This window comes from Equus caballus, chromosome 11 (assembly GCF_041296265.1).
Source record: "Equus caballus isolate H_3958 breed thoroughbred chromosome 11, TB-T2T, whole genome shotgun sequence".
Taxonomy (NCBI): Eukaryota; Metazoa; Chordata; class Mammalia; order Perissodactyla; family Equidae; genus Equus; species Equus caballus.
The window spans coordinates 16,588,834-16,609,740 of record NC_091694.1 but is presented as its reverse complement, the minus strand read 5'-3'; the positions used below and the strand labels follow the sequence as shown (position 1 = coordinate 16,609,740).

General features: G+C 37.1%; 1 protein-coding gene across 12 annotated transcripts in view; it reads left to right on the top strand.

The window, feature by feature from the left end:
* TLK2 (tousled like kinase 2) overlaps positions 1-20,907 on the top strand; it is a 110,501-nt gene that overhangs the window by 49,143 nt on the left and 40,451 nt on the right. For 8 of the 12 annotated variants that reach the window (XM_023652273.2, XM_070227118.1, XM_023652274.2 and 5 more), the window contains 4 exons: positions 2,312-2,479; positions 14,075-14,170; positions 15,390-15,482; positions 20,633-20,743. In XM_023652273.2, the coding sequence (XP_023508041.1) occupies positions 2,312-2,479; positions 14,075-14,170; positions 15,390-15,482; positions 20,633-20,743 (468 nt within the window). The remainder of the gene's footprint in view (positions 1-2,311; positions 2,480-14,074; positions 14,171-15,389; positions 15,483-20,632; positions 20,744-20,907) is intronic. The other 4 variants (XM_070227119.1, XM_070227120.1, XM_070227117.1 and 1 more) reach the window with 1 other exon arrangement.

Below are 20,907 nucleotides of genomic sequence, written 5' to 3'. Positions count from 1 at the left end.
ATAAACATTTTATATTCTATAAATAGTGCTCTAATGAATGTCCTTGTATATACATCTGTACCTAGCAGTTTTTCTCCCTTTGGATAAATTTCCACAGTATAATTCCCAAGTGAAAGGATCCGCTCACTTTAAAATGTCATCACGTAGTTGTTAGCAAGTTATCAGCAGTTTGAGAGTCCCAGTTGTATATTCCCTTCTGATACTGAATTTTATCATTGTAATCTTTGCCAGTGAGAAAAATACCTTGTTTTAACTTGCATTTCTTCATTAGTGATATTAGTGAAAAGATTAGTGATCTTTTCATATGTTTAATGGTCTTTTGCATTTCTCTTTTAATGCTTGTTCAGGTCCTTTTCTATTTATTTATTGGAGTATTTGTTTTTTCCTCCTGATGGATAGGAGCGCATTATTTATTAAGATTGTTAACACATCGTCATTAACATTGTAAATATTTTTATCTGTTTGTAATTTTGTCTTTTAACTTTATGTTGGCATTCACCACAGAAGTAAAACTGTTTGAAGTAGTCAAATTTATCAGTGTTTTTCCTTTATGATTTACTGGTTTTGTGTTCTTAAGTGTTCCTATATGGTTTATGTTTTTAATGTCATGTTTAAAAAGCCCTTTACCACTAGAAAGTCATAAAAACATTTGTTTATATTTTCTCATAATTTTTATGTGTAAGGAAGCAATTTACTTTTCCTTTTTTTTCTAATACTTATGCAAATATCCTACCATCTTCTTAAAAAGTTCCTGCTAATTTGAAATACACTTTAATCACAAATTATGCATCCCTATTATATGGGTCTGTTTCTGAATTTCTTATTCTGTACCATGATCAGTCTGTCTACTCCTGTACCAGTATTAGACTGATTTAGTTAATATTGCTTTGTAGTAAGTTTTAATAGCTAGTCAAGTTTCCCCTGATATTCTTTACCAAAAATTATGTGGCTATTTTTGATTGTTTTTTCATGTGAACCTCAGAATGAATTTGTGATAATCTACAAAAACAACCCCCCAAAAGAGAGCAAGAGAGAATCTAAATGATCACTATCCCACCATGACACTCTCTTGCAAAACAAAACAAAAGAAATAGGCAAAACGAAAAAATAAACGGCCTGAGCATTGACTTTTAGAGGAACTTGGCGTCTATAAAATTTGAACCCGAAAGCATGGTATCGCCTTTTAATTTGTCATCTTTTATATCCGTCAATGAAGCTTTTCTTTATATGTAATCTGCATGTTTCTTAAGTTTATTTCTAAGTATTTTATAGATTTTTTAAAATCTTGAATCTGCTTTTCTTCCATTACATGTTCTGATTATAGTCAATTGTTGTTGGTATATGGAGAAACTATTGATTTTTGTATGTTTATTTTATATTTGGTCATCCTCTGGAACTCTTTGTTGTTTTTCCTTTGTGAATAGTTATATCATCCAAAAATGACACTTTTTAACTTTAGTGTTTTCCAGTGTTTATATGTCATATTTTTTTCCTTACCACATTGGCTAAAACTTCTATGATAATGTTGTATAACTATGATATTAATATGTTAACCCGTCTAGTTCCTAACTTTAATGCAAGTGTTTCTAGTATAATACCTTTAAGTATATTTGCGTTGATTTCTGAAAAAATCTTCTTTGTTGTATTAAAGATGGAGACTTCTAGTTTTTTTTTTTTTGCTTTTTAAGTTGCCCAACAACATGCAGATGCTTTTTGGCATCTAAAGGGAAGAATCTTGATTGTCTTTTCCCCCTAACATTAATGTAATGAATTACATTAGTAGATTTGCTAATAATGAACCATCCTTACATTTCTGGAATAAACCATACGTAATTGTGGCATGTGATTCTTTTAGTGTACTATGGAATTTGTTTTACTTGTATTTATTTTAGATTTTTGCATCTAAGTATGGTGAGAATAGATTGAGAGTGAAATAAGCTCTACCTATAAAGTGGGAGACAAATGTCTTAAATCTCCATTACCTACAGGATAGAAATAACATTTCCTTTGTAGGATTGAGGGTATTATGAAGATGATTTGTTGACTTCTACAAAGTAACCTGCAGATTCAGAGTTATGTAAATATAGAACCATTAAAATGTAATTTTCTGGAGATATTAACTCAGGTTTGTAGGTGGATTATAATCCAGTCACGATGATGTTATGCTCTCCATATTTGTTTTCAGAGAAGGTGTTTTTAAAAAATAGCATCCTTCTTATATTTGATAACTGTGTTTTAATCTATTGCGTGTTTTGGCAGTGTCAGATGTTCTTTCTCCTGTAATTTGTGTGTTTTCTTTAATGTTTTCCAGCGGCGAGTAGAGCAGCCCCTCTATGGTTTGGATGGCAGCGCTGCAAAGGAGGTATCGGAGGAGCAGTCGGCTCTGCCAACCCTGATGTCAGTGATGTTAGCCAAACCTCGGCTGGACACGGAGCAGCTGGCGCAGAGGGGAGCCGGCCTCTGCTTCACTTTCGTTTCAGTGAGTGCTGAGGCCAAGTTTATGCAGATTCTTGTTGCCCTGGAGCTCCTTGATGAAGTTTGACTAATTATTTTAAGAGAGATAATGACTTTTCTAACTCTGTGTCACTTGTAAAGGTAATGTGCTTTTACTCAGGGCTGAAAGAGACTGCTTTGTCAAAGTCTGAGAAAACCATGGGAAGGAAATCACAATCTTAGGTTGACAGAGAAATAAAGAAAATACAGATCAAATTCCGTTACAACCAAAGTACTTATATAATTAAAAATAAAATCTCCAAACTCCAGCCATCACTTATTTAAAGCACTATTCAAGTCAGTACAATTTTAATGTGTAGGCAGGCATTCGATAGCATGCTTACCAGTGATTTCCCCTCTGTGGTATTTGAGTGACCTACATGCTTGCCTTCTCTCACTTCTTGAGAGTGTTGGCACGGTTACTTTTTCCAGGAGTATTTGGCTACCTGTTTGCTCCTTTCTCCTTGCTTGCTTCTTTCTCCCTCCTTGAAGAACAAGAATTCAAGTATTATGGAAGTTTGACTCTATTTTTATTTACCAAATTTATAGTGTAGTTTGACTCAAAAGTTGTTACTTTTCTTGGTTTCTGTGCCCTTCCAAGTACATGTTTGTTGGCAAGGATGGTTTAAAGCAAGAGAAAGCCCCATTGCCCTATACTTCCATTTTTAGAGGCATCTTGGAGAGCTAAAATCACCATTGATCCAAATTTCCTCCCTTTTACTGGTTCATTTTCTCCAGTTGTAATCTTAAGTTTCCTCTCTATTTGCTCTGTGTATTCTGAGTCATTAACCCACATGCAATTGTATTCAAAAAGGCCATGAAAATTGTGGGTTTCTTAAGAAAAGGAAATAAAAATAAAATAATTAGGTAGGGAACTATCGTCATTGTTTGGAATACTTTCTTTTAGTTATTATTGCTTTTCCTCAAGAAAAAGATAATACAACTTTTTAAAAACACAGAACTTTGTAATCATCAAAGGAATGGAGAAACTTCTTGTGTGAAGACAGTATAATTTTAGCCAGGAAAATTTAGGGTAGAAGGGAGCAATGCAAAATGGGAGAATTGACCGATACAATATTGTGAGTGGGCCTGACTGCAATATGGAAGTTTGCATGAGGATGCAGCACTCTATAGTATTGTTTTAGAGAATGTATCTGTCTGTCTTTGTGTATATATTTCATTCTTTCCTTACTATTCACTGGTACTTGTTAAATCTTCATCTTAGATCTAACTTTGTCGTGCAAAGCCCTAGATGATCAGGGGGTTATTTGCGCTTTTGATTTTTTTATTGCCTTAAAAACTACCTCCTTTTCTCTTGAGAGGAGTTCCCTTTATCCATTCCACGAATATTTGCTGAATGCCTACTGTGTGACAGGCATATAGTTAAATACACAGCATTTCAATCAGTGAGAACTCGGTTTCCTAATGTAAGCCTTCCATAAAAGGTCTGGGCATGCAGGCTTGTGGTGGATGCATATGAAGGACTACCACCTGCTTAGTCCTGTCAGCTGGCACACTCAGGCTGTCAAAGGAGTTTCAGATGCTATAGCCAGATTGTTCTCACTTGGAAGAGAGTTGTCAGAGAGGAGTAAGAAAACGATCATATCTGAAGAAGGAACATGGAAACAGTATAAAAACCAAAGCTCTAAATGCTTTGATATAGTTCTGTTTCTCTCTGCCTCTCTGCAGTTCCAGCCAGGATATAAGCTTATTAATAACTCTTTTGCTTTTTCCTTTCTTTAACATTAATATACAACAAATGCTATGAATTAATAGGAAGGCCAGCAGTTTCCTAAAAAAATAAGCAAAGGCTATGACCAGGCAATTTTACAGAAAAAAAAAAAGGGCAAATGGCAATGTGGAAAAATGCTTAACTTTAGCCCTGGAAAAATTCAGAATAAAACAAGATAATGTTTTGACCTATCAAACTGGCAAAGATTACTAAGTTTGATCATTGTCAATGTAGGTGATGTTTTAGACACACATGTAGTTTTATACCGACAATAAATTGGTACAGTCATTTGGACAAGTTGGTATTGTATCTCATTGTTAAGTTTACATATCCTTGGGTCCTGAAATTCCATTCCCATAAAACTACACAGAGATGTTTGTTGTATTGTTTATAATTGGAAAAATCTGGAAGCAGTTTCCCTCTCCCAGTGTTTCAGAGGAACTTAGCACAAGGGTATCTGTGACCTCCACGTTGCTAAATCCAGTGGTCAGTCCTCAGAACTTATCCACCGTGCTTCATTAGCCACAGTTGATCACGCCCTCCTTCAAAGATATGCTCTTCTGTGGGCTTCCACTCTTTTGGTTCCTCCTCATTTCCCGGATCCCTAAACATTGGAGTGCCCAGACTATTGTCTACCTTCATTCTCTACCTGATCTTGTTTAGTTTCTTTGCTGTAATTACCACCCATATGTAGGAGATTTCTAAGTTTGTATCTCTAGCCCAGAGCCCTGTCCTGAATTCCAGACCTGTGCATTCAGTTTCCTCTAGCCATTTTCTCCTTATGTCTATTAAGCATATCAAATTTAACATGTCCAAAACTGAATTTTTCATTTTATCCCACCACTCCAAACCCATTTCTCCCACAGCCTTCAACATCTCAATAATTGTCAACTCTCTCCTTCTAATTGTTTAAAAACCTCTGAGTCATTCTTGTCTCTTCTCTTTATTTTATACTTCTAATCCAAATCCATTACCAAGTGTGATTGATACTACCTTGAAAATATGTTCAGAATCCTACCACTTCTAACCCCCTTCATTACTACCACTCAAATCTGAACGTCTCCTACTGAGATTATGGCAGCAGCCTCCTAACTGGACTCTGCTCCTACCTTTGTTTCCTTTTAATCTGTTCTCAGCAGACCAGAGTGATCCTATTGAAACATAAATCCAGTCATGCCACTCCCCTGCTTGAAAGTTCTTAAAATGGCACATAAGGCCCTGCATAGTCTGTTTCCTCCCACTCTGACATCTCGTCTCTTACTACTATTTCCCTGCCTCATCAAGTTCCCTCCACACCTGGCCTTCTCCCACCTCGGGGCCTTTGCACTTGCTGTTGCCTTTGCCTTAATAGATATCAGCATGGCTTGCTCCCTCAGTTTTCCTTAGTCTCTGCTTAAATTCACCCTGTTAGAGAGACCTACCCTGACTACACTGTATAAAATAGCAACTCCTCCCTGCCCACCCCACGCAGTAACTCCTGTGTCCTACTTTGTTTTTCTCCTTAGTCTTATCACCAGCTAACCTGCTATAATTTACTTCTTTATCTGACTCTCCCTCCCCCGCTGGAATGTAAACTCCATCAGGTCAAGGACTTTGTTAACTTTTGTATCTCCAATGCCAGAACGAGGTCTGCTCTAACAGACACTCAGTGTAAAGATATTAAAGATAATTAATAAAAACATCCTTCATATTGTTGTTAGAGCCACTGAGTCGATTCTGACTCCTAGCGACCCCGTGGACAGCAGAGCGGAACCCTGCCTGGTCTTTCTGTGCCATCCTCTCACCTTCCAGCGCTGCATCGGCTGCTATTCGCAGGGTTTTCATGGCCAGTATTTTCAGAAATGGGTGGCCAGGTCCTTCTTTCTAGTCTGTCTTAAATCTGGAAGCTCCACCAAAACCTGTCAACCATGGGTGACCCTGCTGGAATACTGGCAGCATAGCTTTCAGCGTCACAGCAACATGCAGCCACCACAATATGACAACCAACAGACGGGTGGTCTGGTTCCCTGACCGGGAAATGAACCCAGGCTTTGGCAGTGAGAGGGCTGAATCTTAACCACTGGACCACCAGGGCTAGCCTGCCCTTCATGTATGCACTAGTTAAATAGAATATAATACATACGTACAATGGAATGCTGTATAGTTGACAAAGGAAGTGAAATAGATAGATCCTAACAATGAAAGATCTGTAGACATGTGTTGATAAATAAAAATAGCAGGTGGCAAAATACTATGTTTGACCCTCTAAATATTTAAAATCAGATTGTTACATAATCTTATATGTTTTAACATAGTTTGATTTTTTAGATTATAAGGATATAATTTGCTAAATCGTAAAAGTAATATATGTACTGGCCCACAAAAAATTGAAGTAATAGAAAAGAGTAAAATTTGTTTCTTTGCACCCTTCAGAGAGATAGCCACTGTTAACAATTTATGTTTTAGATTTTCTACCGGTTACTGTTTTAACTTCAAATAATATACCTCTTATTTAATCAATTGTCAACAAGATCTATTGGCTTCCTATTATAAGAGATGAGTTTAACAGACTCATAACTATCACCCCACTCCCTCTCTCATCTTTCAGTTCTTTGTTGTTACATTATAAGTGTGTGATACTTAGTTTGTTATTCCAGCTGTAATTCTTTTCTGCTTTTATAAGTTATTCTAAGACTTCAAAAACATTTGAGCATTTACGATATTGTGGTTGTTTCATTATTAGGCATTACAAAACCAAATGATTTCATTGGGTTCGCTGATAAGAAAACATTCCTAAGTCGTTGAATTGGTTTGATTGAATGAGGCAGTTCTTGTTGTCAGGGTCTACTAGATTTTTTTTCTTAAATGCCAGGTCCATTATTTCCTTGAAAGCTACATCTTTGAACATTATACAAGGTGTTCTTAAAAGCTTGATTTTTTAAAAAATGTAGTTTGCTTTTTCTTTTTTGTGCTGCAGTATTTGAAAGTACATTTCAGAAATCTTGACCTCCTATCCTTAAATAGCTTAACAGGCATTTTCTAAAGAATATTGACATTCTCCTAGATGGCCAGATTAACATGGTCACACTTATCTTTTATTAGTGTCTATTCTTATGTAAAATAGAACTTTCCTGTCATCTTCGGGCCTATTGGGCTACACCGACATTCTGTTCTACTAGAAAGGCAGGTGAAATGCTGTTAGTTCTTTCCTTTTAATTAACAACCTAAATTTTTTTTTTTTTTTTACTTTTTATTGAGATTATGATAGTTTACAACCTTGTGAAATTTCGCTTGTACTTTGTTTGTCAGTCGTGTTTTAGGTGCACCACTTTACCCTTTGTGCCTACCCCCAACCCCCCCTTTCCCCTGGTAACCATTAATCTGTTCTCTTTGTCTATGTGTTTAATTTCCACATGAGTGGAGTCATACAGAGATTGTCTTTCTCCATCTGGCTTATTTCACTTAACATAATACCCTCAAGGTCCATCCGTGTTGTTGTGAGTGGGACAATTTTATCCTTTTTTATGACTGAATAGTATTCCATTGTATATATATACCGTATCTTCTTTATCCAATCATCACTTGGTGGGCACTTAAGTTGCTTCCATGTCTTGGCTATTGTGAATAATGCTGCAGTGAACGTAGGGGTGCATGGGTCTTTTTGAATTGCTGATTCCAAGTTCTTTGGATAGATACCCAGTAGTGGGATGGCTGAGTCATGTGGTATTTCTTTTCTTTTCTTTTCTTTTTGAGGAAGATTAGCCCTGAGCTAACATCTGCTGCCAATCCTCCTCTTTTTGCTGAGGAAGACTGGCCCTGAGCTCACGTCCGTGCCCATCTTCCTCTACTTTATATGTGGGACGCCTACCACAGCATGGCTTGCCAAGCCAGTGCCATGTCTGCACCTGGGATCCAGACTGGTGAACCCCAGGCTACCGAAGCGGAATGTGCGAACTTAACTGCTGTGCCACCAGGCTGGCCCCCTATTTTTAATTTTTTGAGGAGTCTCCATACTGTTTTCCACAGTTGCTGTACCAGTTTGCATTCCCACCAGCAGTACCAACCTAAATTTTTTAAATAAATTTTTAAAGTTAGGAGTAATAGCTGTATCCAATGGTGACAAATAGCTTTCTCCTCTTTGATTATCATATGGCATCATGGATGTATATCAGTAAATATAATCATTCTTCTTGATACTTAGTCACAGCCTTATTTATCCATTCATCAGTTGATGGACATTTGGGTTGTTTCCACTTTTTGGTTATTATGAATAATACTGCTATGAATATTCATGTACAAGTTTTTGCATAGGCGTATGTTCTCAGTTTTTGGGGGGTATATACTGAAGAGTAGAATTACTGGCTCATATGGTAACTATTTTTGAGGAACTGTCAAACTGTTTTCCAAAGCAGGTGCACCATTTTATGAACCCAGCAGTGGTATATAAGAGTTTTGCACATCCTTGTCAATGCTTGCTATTATCTGTCATTTCAATTATAGCCATCCTAGTGGGTTTGAAGTGACATCTCATTGTGGTTTTGATTTGTATTTCCTCAGTACTAATGATATTGAGCATTGTTTTCATTTGCTTATGACCATTTGTATTTCTTCTTTGGAGAAATGTCCATACAAATTCTTTGTCCATTTTTAAATTGGGTTGTTTATCTCTTTGTTGTTGAGTTATGAGAGGTCTTTATATATTTTAGATATTAGACCCATATCAATATATGATTTGCACATATTTTTCTCCTGTGGGTTGTTGTTTTACTTTCTTGAAAGTGTCCTTTGAAGGACAAAAGTTTTTAGTTTTAAAATAGTTCAATTTATCTATTTCTTCTTTTGTTGCTTATGCTTTTAGTGTTGTAGCTAAGAAGACCTTATTTAACATAAGGTCATGAAAATCTACTCCTATGGTTTTTTAAGTGTGCTTTTAGCTCTTATATTTAGGTCTACGATCCATTTTGTGTTTTTGTGTGTAGTGTGAGGAAAGGGGTCCAACTTTATTCTTTTGCATGTGGATATCCAGTTGTCCCAGGACCATTTGTTTGAAAAGACTGTTCTTTTTCCATTGAATTGTCTTGGCACCCTTGTCAAAAATCAACTGACTGTAAACGTAAGGAGTTTATTTCTGGACTCTCGATTCTACACCAGTGATTTATATGCCTCTCCCATGCTAGTACCACATTGTCTTAATTACTGTAGCTGTGTAGTAATTTAAATTTTGAAGTCAGGAAGTGTGAGTCCTCCAACTTTGTTCTTTTTCAGGATTGTTTTGGCTGCAGGATCCTTGCATTTCTATATGAATTTTAAGATCAGCTTTTTAGTTTCTGTAAACAAACCAGCAGGGATTTATAGCAATTGTGCTGAATCTATAGATCAGTTTGGGAGTATTATCCTCCTAAAAATGTTAAGTCTTCCAATCCGTGAACGTGAGGTATCTTTCCGTTTATTTAGATCTCTTTAATTTCTTTCAATAACGTTTACAGTTGTCAGTGTACAGATCTTGCCCTTCTTTTGTGAAAATTATTTCTAAGTGTTTATTCTTTTTGATGCTATTGCAAATAGAATAGTTTTCTTAATTTTATTTTCAGACTGCCCATTGTTAGAATATAGAATACAATTGATTTTTATGTATTTTATATATTTTATATCCTACAATCTTCTTGAGCTTGTGTTTTAGTTCTAATAGTTTTTGGTGGGACCTTCTGGATACAAAACCATGTCATCTGCAAATAGAGAGAGATTTACTTCTTTTCCAGTCTGCGTGCCTTTTATTTTCTTGCTGGTTGCCCTGGCTAGAATTTGTAGCACGGTGTTGAATAGAAGTGGTTCAAGTGGACATCCTTGTCTTGTTCCTGATCTTAGGGGGAAAGCGTGGGATCTTTGACAGTGAGTATTAGGTTAGCTGTAGGTTTTTCAGAGATGGTTTTTTGGGTTGAGAGAGTTCCCTTCTATTCCGAGTTTGTTGCCTTCTCTAATCATGGAAGGGCGTTGGATGCTTTTTGGATGCCATGTTAGATACCGTATCAGATGTTATCTCTTTGTTCTTGAAGTTTATCCACTATTTATCTTTTTCCTCCATTAATCCTTCTTGTCATATGGTGGGTTTTTCACTCTTAAAACTTACCTTTTTACCTCAGAGAAATTTTATTTTATTGTTCTTTGAGTATTTCTTCCCCGTTGGAAAGCAGAGATCATTTTGGAGCCACTGTGCCGTTCATGTTTCTTAACTTTTCTTTCGTGCTCTATTTGACTTTTTGTTTTATCTTCTGGGAGATTTTCTGGACATTGTCTTCCAGATTACTGATTTTGTGTTCAGCTATGTCCATGTTGTTATTTAGCTCATCTACTCAGTTTTCTAAATTTTGATAATCTTGTTTTATCAAGTTTATCTTTTATGTTCTTTGCTGCTTTTTCATTTTTTTGTAGTGTCCTTTGACCTTCTGTGAACGTATTTTATTTTTCAAGTTGTTTTTATTGAATGATCTGTTTTCTTTTGGATCAGATTTTGTTTTTTTCCTGTTGGCTCTTCCTCTTTCTGCTATTGGTTTTCTTGAAAATGTGTATTTAGCTTTAGTTGAACGAGTGTTAGGGGGATTAGTGTAGCTTATTGGCATGGATTTTTCTTTGCAGTAGCATAGTACTGCTCCCCAAACAGTCCTCCCCGCCGAACGGTGGGAGAGCTGACTGTGGTCTCTCTTGAAGTGTCTGGTAGACTCGAGACAGAAAGGCCAGCTCCTCTGCAGGTAGCGGAATGCAGAGGGCTTTGTTTTGATGGGCAGAAAGCTTTAATTTGGAAACATCCCTCTGAATTACATTCTAGCACCCTTAGTTTGCTGGAAGAAAACTTAGAATCAGAAATGAGCACATGTAAAGCATTTTAACAAAGCCCATATGCCAAAAATCTCAAAGTTTATAGAAGAGCCTGTTAGTCATCTGAATTATAAATATAGTTCAAACAGTCATATTTGTTTAGAAACTAATTGTATTTATTTTGGTTTTTATTTTTTTAGTCTCAGAATTTTAATGACTACTTTGTGGTCCAGTTGCAGCATGATGGTGTGTTTAGATAAGTGCCCAAATAAGGTGGTCAGGGAACAAAGAGAAGGGAACTTGCTCAGTCAACCAGGCCAGGCACAGAAGATTTACCAGAGGAAGTGACCCTTGAACTGCATCTCGACGGAGGACCAGGAGTTCACTGCACTGAAGAAGGCCGAGATTAGGATTTTTTGCTGGAGATAGAGCATGTACGATATTATAGAAGCTTGAGAGAACTCTTGGCACCAGGAGAAAAATATCTGATGTGGGAATTGGATGAAGAATAGAAATTATCAGGAGCTGAGGCTGTGAAAGTTTGTTGAAGCCAAATTGTGAAGGGCTTGAGTGCTTTGCTAAAGATTTTATCAAGATTTGAGGAAGGGAACCTATTGCAATAGTCTGGGTGAGAGCTGAGCAAGACTCAGGCAGGGGTTGGCCCGGTGACTCAGTGGTTAAGTGCGCATGTTCCGCTTCTCTGCAGCCCGGGGTTCGCCGATTCAGATCCCGGGTGTGGACATGGCACGGCTTGGCAAGCCATGCTGTGGTAGGCATCCCACATATAAAGTAGAGGAAGGTGGGTACGGATGTTAGCTCAGGGCCAGTCTTACTCAGCAAAAAGAGGAGGCTTGGCAGCAGATGTTAGCTCAGGGCTAATCTTCCTCAAAAAAAAGGAAAAGAAGACTGACAGGAAGGAAGAGGAGCTGTCTATACTCTCTGTTCCAATTTGTGTCCTCCCATTTGTGAAACTAATTTTAAAAAGAGAGGATCGTAAGAGCAATCTCACGATAACTGAAGGAGATGATGCTCGATACTCAAGTTTCATAGTGGTGACCCTTAATCAGTATGGAAAGGTTGGATTTGCTGCATTGTGGAAAGGGCAGAGAACACTCGCAGTTATTTGAGCTCTCCTAGACCTGGCTCTAATCGCAGCTCTGCCACTCACAGGCGGTGCATGCTGTTTAACCTCTTGGAGAGTGGTTTCTCATTTTTGACTTCTTTGATCCCCACATCAGTCTTCTCTCCTCCCCTAGTGATCTACACAGTCTCTACCTGGAATGTTCCTATCATCTCGTCTCTTTGACTGCGTATTTTCTTCAAATCTTAACTCATTTTCTCAAGGAATTCATCCCTGACTCTCTATATTAGGTTGTATACCCTGTTACATACTCTTACAGCATTTCTCCTAATTGTATTTTTGCATTTATTATATGATTGTTTATTTAACAGTTTCTTTCAACAAATATTTACGGAGTGCTTAATAAATCTTCTCTTGGATTGTAAGCTTTATTAAGACAGAGTAAAGAGTCTGTGAGTTGTGTTTTTCTTGGCCTTTGTGTCCCTAGCATCTAACACAGGTCTCAGACATAGAGAGTACTTGATGAGTAGTTGTCGAGTGAATGAAAATTTGGACATCGTAATACTGTCCACCTTACCAGGCTGTTGTGAGCCTTTAATATAATTATGTGTAAGGGACCGGCCTGATGGCGCAGTAGTTAAGTGCGCACGTTCTGCTTTGGCGGCCCAGGGCTTGCCAGTTCTGATCCCGGGTGTGGACGTGGCACCACTTGGCACGCCATGCTGTGGTAGGCGTCCCACATATAAAGTAGAGGGAGGTGGGCACGGACGTTAGCTCAGGGCCAGTCTTCCTCAGCCAAAAGAGGAGGATTGGCGGCAGATGTTAGCTCAGGGCTAATCTTCCTCAAAAAAAAAAAAAAAAAATATATATATATATATATATATATATTATGCGTATGAAGTTCTTAGCTTGCTTGTGGCCTGGTCTGAATAGTATCTGTGACTGTTAATGAGAGGAGACAGTGGTTGTTGAGAGTGGTTATCGTGGATGCAGATGGCCCTCAATTCTTGTTCTCTCACTTACTAGCTCTGTGATCCCGCATAGTTGCTTAATATCTCTGACTTGCATTTTTTATATATAAATAGAAAATAATAATAATCACCTTATAGGGTTTTGTAAGGATTACATGTGATCATGACAATGATGCATTTAGCTGACAGTAATTGCTCAATAGATGGTGGTTATAGCATTGTTAATATGTTGATGAATAATAAAAATAATTAAAGAATATATGGAAAGTATCAGAAAAAATTCACATATGTGGAAACACTGCATTCTCTGATGAGATAGTAGTACTGTATTTCCATTATCGTATAATCCTCAGAATATCCAATATTTCCTAATTATGTCTGTGATGGGTTGTACTGTGTTAGGTGCAGTCTAGTTTTTAAAAGGACTTTTGGGAGTATGATGATTGTATCTTCCTGAATAGTTGAATTATATTAAATTCTAGACCTTGTCAATTTAAAAATGCCTTAGAATATCCTATCAATTGTATTAAAGTCATAGTCAGCAACTGACAGTATTGGAAATCGACCTGGGTTTTTGGACCCCTGCGTGTTCATGGATTTAGGAGACTATTCTAAATAGTAGGTCACAGTTGTTTCTGACTGGAGTCAAAAGCATCCCCTGTGCATTGGGTGCTTTACCAGCCTTTTCTGACAAAAACGTAGTGAAATACAAGTGGAAAGGGCATATTATTACAGGAATAACTTTTAATTTTCTCTAATTTACGTATGTAAAAATTCATTTATAAGCACTTGATACTTTGTTTATTGGAACGTGGTCCAAGCCACTGTGTCTAGTCCTTGCTTCTCGTTTGAATTGTTTTGGTTTCATCTTGGCCACATGGCCCTGGCTTCTGACTTTTATCAAAAAGAGTTTGTTTTATGTTGAGTTAATCATTTACATTCACACATAGATTTGTGGAGAAAGATGCCAAACTTTCTTGTGATTGGTAATATACCTTTTTACAGGCTCAGCAAAACAGTCCCTCTTCTACGGGATCTGGCAACACAGAGCATTCCTGCAGCTCCCAAAAACAGATTTCCATCCAGCACAGACAGACCCAGGTAGGTCGCTGACCGATCAACAGAGGAAGAAAACATCTGCTTAGGAATAAACGCTAATCACATATGAGATCTATGAGTCCTCTCTTTGTCTTCCCTTTATTTCTCCAACTTCACCTCACTGTTTGTGTGTATTATATTCAGAACTTGCGTTATGAGTATTTGAAGTCTTTTGGAAGGTGCTTTAACTTTTCGAGGTGTCTCTTTACCTTTCTGGTGTATTGCAGTGGAAACCCTTATCCTGCAGCATGGTGTTGAGGAAAGAGCACTCACTTTGGAGACTCTAGGCTTGGGTTCAAATTCTGGCTCTCAACTTATGCTTTATCTTTTTGGGCCTCAGTTTTCTTGAGTACAAATCATCTGTAAAATGTGGTTGATTCTAATTATCTCAGTGTATGCAAACTGATTATTAGAACAGTGCTTACAGTAGGCTTCAGTGAATGCTAATTTCTCGCCTTATGAAAGTAGTTAATTTATTCCTTGTACCTGCTTATTTGGCAAGACCTAGCTAAACTTCTTTAAGATTTGGCACACCAACATAATTTCCTCCTTAAACAGTCTTCAGAAACTCTTTTTAATTTAGGGAATGTTCTGAATACTCAAAGATATCTGGAAAGGATAGTGGATATATCCTCCATTTTGTGGTGTTGAGCTAGTCATATAGTATGCTGGGTTTTCTCGAAGACTCTTGGCACTGCGTTGTCTTCAAGACAGGCTGCTTGGCACTTTGGGAGAATTTCTTAAATCTCAAGAGCTATACAACTCTCAGGAGAAGATTTTAATTTTATTTGAATTACTGGCTTTTGGACAGTTGAACAGACTTGGATAGCTGAGCCTTCAGATAACTTCCTCTCTCCCCTTGTGGTTGCTCTTTGTTTCCACTAGGTGGCGTGTTAGTTCTTTGTTGATTTGGGTCATCTCTCAAGTCCTTTTCTATTGTTAGTTTTATTTTTAAAGTAGTATGTTTCTGTATTGTTCAGTGTACAGTAGTTTGAGAATTCATATATTTGATTCCAGAGTTAACATGTTTTTGAAGTGCAGGTGTACCAGAATATAAGGGTTAAAGAATGGGATGAGGAAAGCAGATTTAATTTCTTGAGCCATGTGATTCCAGGCTATTTTCTTTAGCAAGTTCTTTTTTTCAGAAAAGTAATGAAAAAAATGTGATGACATGTAATATTTTGAGACTAATCCTAAGTTTGTTTTCTCTTTTTCTCTGTAGTCTGACCTCACAATAGAAAAAATATCTGCACTAGAAAACAATAAGAATTCTGACTTAGAGAAGAAGGAGGGAAGAATAGATGATTTGTTAAGAGTAAGTATTAAAATGTAGTAAGAGATTTTATAACAAGCACTGATTGATGTTATGTATATTTGGATTATGTGTCTATCATAGAGATAATTACTATAGCCAAATAACAAAGTTAAATAATAAACATTTGGATATTTTGCTTTAACCTGAGGGAATCTGAGTAGGGGCCAGGATCAAACCTACATTCTAAGCACTATCTTTAAGTTGGAAATCTTATACTGTAGAATTTTAATAATTAAATATATGCTAGAGAAATAAATGGAATCTTGTACTTCATCTGGAACTGTGGGAATAAGTATAAAATGTTATCTTCCCCTTCTGGAGAAGTTATTTTATTTAATTAATTAACTTATTTTTATTGTGTTTTCTCCCCCAATCCCCCTAGTACATAGCTGTGTATTTTTAGTTGTGGGTCCTTCCAGTTGTGGCATGTGGGATGCCGCCTCAGCAGGGCTTGATGAGTGGTGCCATGTCTGTGCCCAGGATCTGAACTGGCGAAACTCTGGGCCACTGAAGCGGAGTACTTGGCCACGGGGCTGGCCCCTGGAGAAGTTATTTTAATATTCTTGAATTTCTAAAACTATTTCACAAGTACTTTTCAGCCCTGGTTTTGCGTTTTGTATCTTTTACAACCTATTCATCTAAAAGTTTTTTTGTGCTTGCAAGAAAAACTTTAAAAATAGCTAATCTGGAATTAAAACGATACCTCTATAAAATATACCATGATAATTAACAAGCATATTTTTAATATGCAATTTGACATATTCATAACATTTTTTTAATGTTTGTTTTCTTGTTATAACAGCAATACATGCTCTTTATAACAAATTTAGAGAATAGTGAAAATATGACACCCATGATTCCATTAACTGAGATAAAACATTTGGTTTAAAACATTTCCTTCAGTATTTTTTTTGAATCATTTGTAGTATGTATATGTAAATACATGTATACATAAATATTACTGATTTATAAATTAAATTGGCTAACATTTTTATCTTCTCCAGTGATTTAGAAGGTGTCAGTTTGCTCTTTATTTGTACTAATGCAGTAGTTTTCAGACTGGCTCTGGTGGGACCCTGAAGTTTCTATAGAGGACACTCCAGGGCTCCCAAGACACAGCTTGGGGGGGATCTGCAGCCTTGCTTTTACCAGTTTTTCTTATTGGGTAAGACTTTGTTTGAATAAGGGGCTCTGTTTAAAGATAATAAAAATCACTGTATTTGTGATTATCTCCCCTCCAAAAAATTTTACCTATATTTCTGTGATTATTGAAGTATAGTATAAAATAGTGTATTTGACTCCCTCATATGTAAAACCTAGAATTTAGCACATATCTAAATTAAGCATCATCTTTATGTAAAATCTGATGTTTTTAGACTATTATTGTTAAATTATTGATTTTAATATATAAGAATAATTCTTATATTTACAAGCAGTTTTATGGCCAAATTTGCGTCTGTTACACATTATTTGTTAAACCGATTTCAAAGCTCATTGGCAGTCATTATTTTTTTTGAGGAAGATTAGCCCTGAGCTAACATCTGCTGTCAATCCTCCTCGTTTTGCTGAATAAGACTGGCCCTGAGCTAACATCCATGCCCGTCTTCCTCTATTTTATATGTGGGACTCCTGCCACAGCATGGCTTGATAAGCGGTGTGTAGGTCCCTCCAAAGGATCTGAACTGACAAACCTGTGGCCGCCAAAGCGGAGGGTGTGAATTTTAACTGCTATGCCACTGGGCCGGCGTTTTTTTTTAGAAGGATATGTCAGTGTTAAATTTTCTGTGTGAGGGCCGGCCCGGTTGCACAACAGTTAAGTTCGCACATTCTGCTATTTGGTGGCTTGGGGTTCACTGGTTCAGATCCTGGGTGCAGACATGGCACCGCTTGGCATGCCATGCTGTGGTAGGCATCCCACATATAAAGTAGAGGAAGATGGGCACGGATGTCAGCTCAGGGCCAGTCTTCCTCAGCAAAAAGAGGAGGCTTGGCAGCAAATGTTAGCTCAGGGCTCATCTTCCTCAAAAAAAAAAAAGAATTTCTGTGTGCTTGTAGAACTGAGAATTGTTTCTCTTCCTTTCCCATATAAAAGATAGCGCTGTGTATAAAATTTTTGTGTCATAACCTATTGCCCTTCTCTCACTTCCTTATCTAACACACACAAACCCCTTTTAAATTTTTCTAGCATGTAATGTTTCAAAGAAGGCATGACCAAAAGAACAAACATTGTAATCTCTTTTCCATGATGACTATAGGCACCCTTCCCCCTTTATTTTTGTATTCCAAAAATTATGCCAGGGTACATCTATATATGGGTCTCTATATTTTTATTCTGGAAATGTGTGATTATGCCTAATTTTTGCCTTTTTTCATCTTATGTTGGCGTCTTCCTTGGTTCCCAGCTTGGAATTCCGATCACTATCCTTTGTTTCTGTCATTTTACATCTCATGTAATATGCTTGCCCTTGTCTTCTGAATCTCATTAAATGTTAATTTTGTCTTCCGTATTTTCTGCTGTTTTACTGCACCTCATGTGAATTTTGATTCTATTATTTACATTTTTAATTTACATGTTTTTCTCTTATCTAATTTGCTTTCTTATCCCATCCTGTACATTCTTTATGGTTTTTGTCTCCTATTTGATGGATACCATGTCTTTTGGCCTTTTATGGAATGTGACAAGCAGTATTCTAAAATGTCCTTTTGATTTCTGTAGGGAGATCATTTTCATCGTTCTCAAGCTGATATTCCCTTTCCTTATTCAGAAATATTTTTCCTTGGGCCTGTTTTTTCGTTTGTTTCCTTTCCATCTTCTAGTGAGGAGAACTGCATTTAGACTTGGTACCTATCGTCCGTCTTTCCTTGTTAGCATATATGCTTGCTTGGAGTTGCTCTTATTCTTGTTTTTGTTTACTTGGATGCTGGTTGAATGGCCAGGATTTGTAAGTAGATCTATTGTGAGTTTAAAAAGCTCCTTTCCCAATTCCAGTACTGGCAGCTTTTTGTCTGGAGTGGCTCTGCTGGACCGGAAAAGGATCATGGGCTTTTCTTCCTTCCTAGCTTGACTCTGTTAAGATTGAGAAGATAGAGTATATGAAAAACTTAAATCCTAACTCTTTTTGGGTTCTATAAAATAGTCTGCTTTCACTTTCTAGGAAGCAATATGCTCCCTTTACTCACCGCTTCCCGCCTTCTACTCCCTTGTTCTCTGAAGGGTGTAGTCTTTCTTTGGATGTTGAGCAGTGCTAACGGGATGAATACATCACAAAGGAGGACACCTGCCATTTTTTCAAGTTGATGAGAACTTGTGTTTCTGATCTGGAGGGACAGGGGAGTGACCACTGGTCTTTCCATCCCCTTTCAGGCAGCCTTGGATTGCTGGTTGAGTTTTTCCCCTTTAGTAAGATGTTGGGAAAGGCTGCATCAGGAGCTGCTAGCCAGGTGCTATTTTAAACTTGAACACAAAATTGTTAGAGCTAGAAACCACAAAAGTTTAGGGTTCTTAAAATTTTAAATAAGCTACCAGAGATTGATTGATTGTCTACATTTGATTATGAATTTCAAGGGAATACTCATGTTCCAAAAGTAGATTGAATTTTTCCTAAACATTGCATAATCTTTGGTTTGCAGATTATTTAGTATGGATTAGATAGTCACATTTACCCAAACATGCTGGCACTTTGCCTTTGATAATGTGGTCCATAGAACTCTGTAAGAAGAACTAATAGGAAGACATTATACTTATTAAGAGAGTAGGAATTTGGGGATGGAACCTGTTGTACACTGGTCACTTTAAAAATGAAGCTGAAGTGGCTGGCCCTGTGGCCGAATGGTTACACTGCTCTGCTTTGGCAGCCCAGGTTTGTGCATTCAGATCCTGATGTGGAACTACTCCACTTATCAGCCATGCTGTAGAAGAATCCCACATACAAAGTAGAGGAAGATTGGCACAGCTGTTAGCTCAGGGCGAATCTTCCTCACAAAACAAAAAAAAGAAAAGAAAATGAAGCTGAAAAGTCTCAAAAATTGAGTGTGTTGTAATATCTTCCATTTGTGCTTTTTACTGTTTCAGAAACATTTGTATTGTTTGATTGGGAAATACTAGATTTTTTTTTTGAGGAAGATTAGCCCTGAACCAACATCCGTGCCCATCTTCCTCTATTTTATATGTGGGACGCCTACCACAGCATGGCTTGCCAAGTGGTGCCATGTCCTCACCCAAGATCCGAACCGGCAAACCCCAGGCCGCCGAAGTGGAACGTGCGCGCCTAACTGCTGCACCACCAGGCTGGACCACAGAGTTTTTTCTTTCTTTTTTTTTAAATAATGCAAGCAAGTTATTATAAAGTAGGTAGCATTTATTTGTCAACAGAGTAGAGATCTTTTGTTTAACACAAGAATAAATTCCGAAGTTGCAAGTCAAAATTGACCTTGGGTTAGTGGTTCTTTCCCTCTCTGTTATTGTAGGAGGCTTGAATCTTTCAAAGTATTCAGCCCATCCTTCTGACCACAGCTAAATTAACTGTGCATTTACATTCTGGCATTCTTGAACCAGGACCTTGTATTCAACTGTTTGTTAGTTCTTATTGCGGGCATGGGTGTGCCTGACTTCTCTGGTAAGAAGCATTTATGTAAATGCATGTCTCTTTTTCTTTGGAAACAAGAATAGAAAAACAAAGACCAACTGAACAAAAAGAACATTATGTGGTTTAAAAGAAATTCTGTAATTTTTTTGTAACTGCTTAATCACCCTTTGTAAGTATATAATCTATAAGTGCTGTAAAGTGCTTAATCACCCTGTTTGTGTTTTAAACATCTTATTCATTGTAGGTTTTTAAAAAAAATTTTGTGACCATTTAGGCATATGTGATATACTGGATTTGCCTATAACTGGCTTTTGGGAAGAGTAAAATATGATCAGTAGAAAAACATACCCACTTCTAGTAACAGAATTTATCTTTAATAAATAGATGATGTTTATTAAGATAAAATAAAGGAATGAAGTATTTATCTTTTTTTTTTTTTTACCTCTGAACCTTAATTTTGCTTTTGATTTAACAACAGGAATTATTTTTGGACTCCCTGAAAAACTGCTTTTGTATTAGTCTATCTTCCTTGGATCTAATTAAAAAATTTTTTTTCCATTGAAGGCCAACTGTGATTTGAGACGGCAGATTGATGAACAGCAAAAGATGCTAGAGAAATACAAAGAACGATTAAATCGATGTGTGACAATGAGCAAGAAACTCCTTATAGAAAAGGTGAGTGATTAATGGTGGCCTGAACTCTGTATACCAGGATGCTCAGAATGTGTCATTGTTGTGGCTCCTTACTCCTTACCTGAGTTGAGAGTATTTCAAAATAGGGCTTTTTTAGGAAGACTTCTTATAGTTCGACAATTAGAATTCTTATGTGGACACTGGAC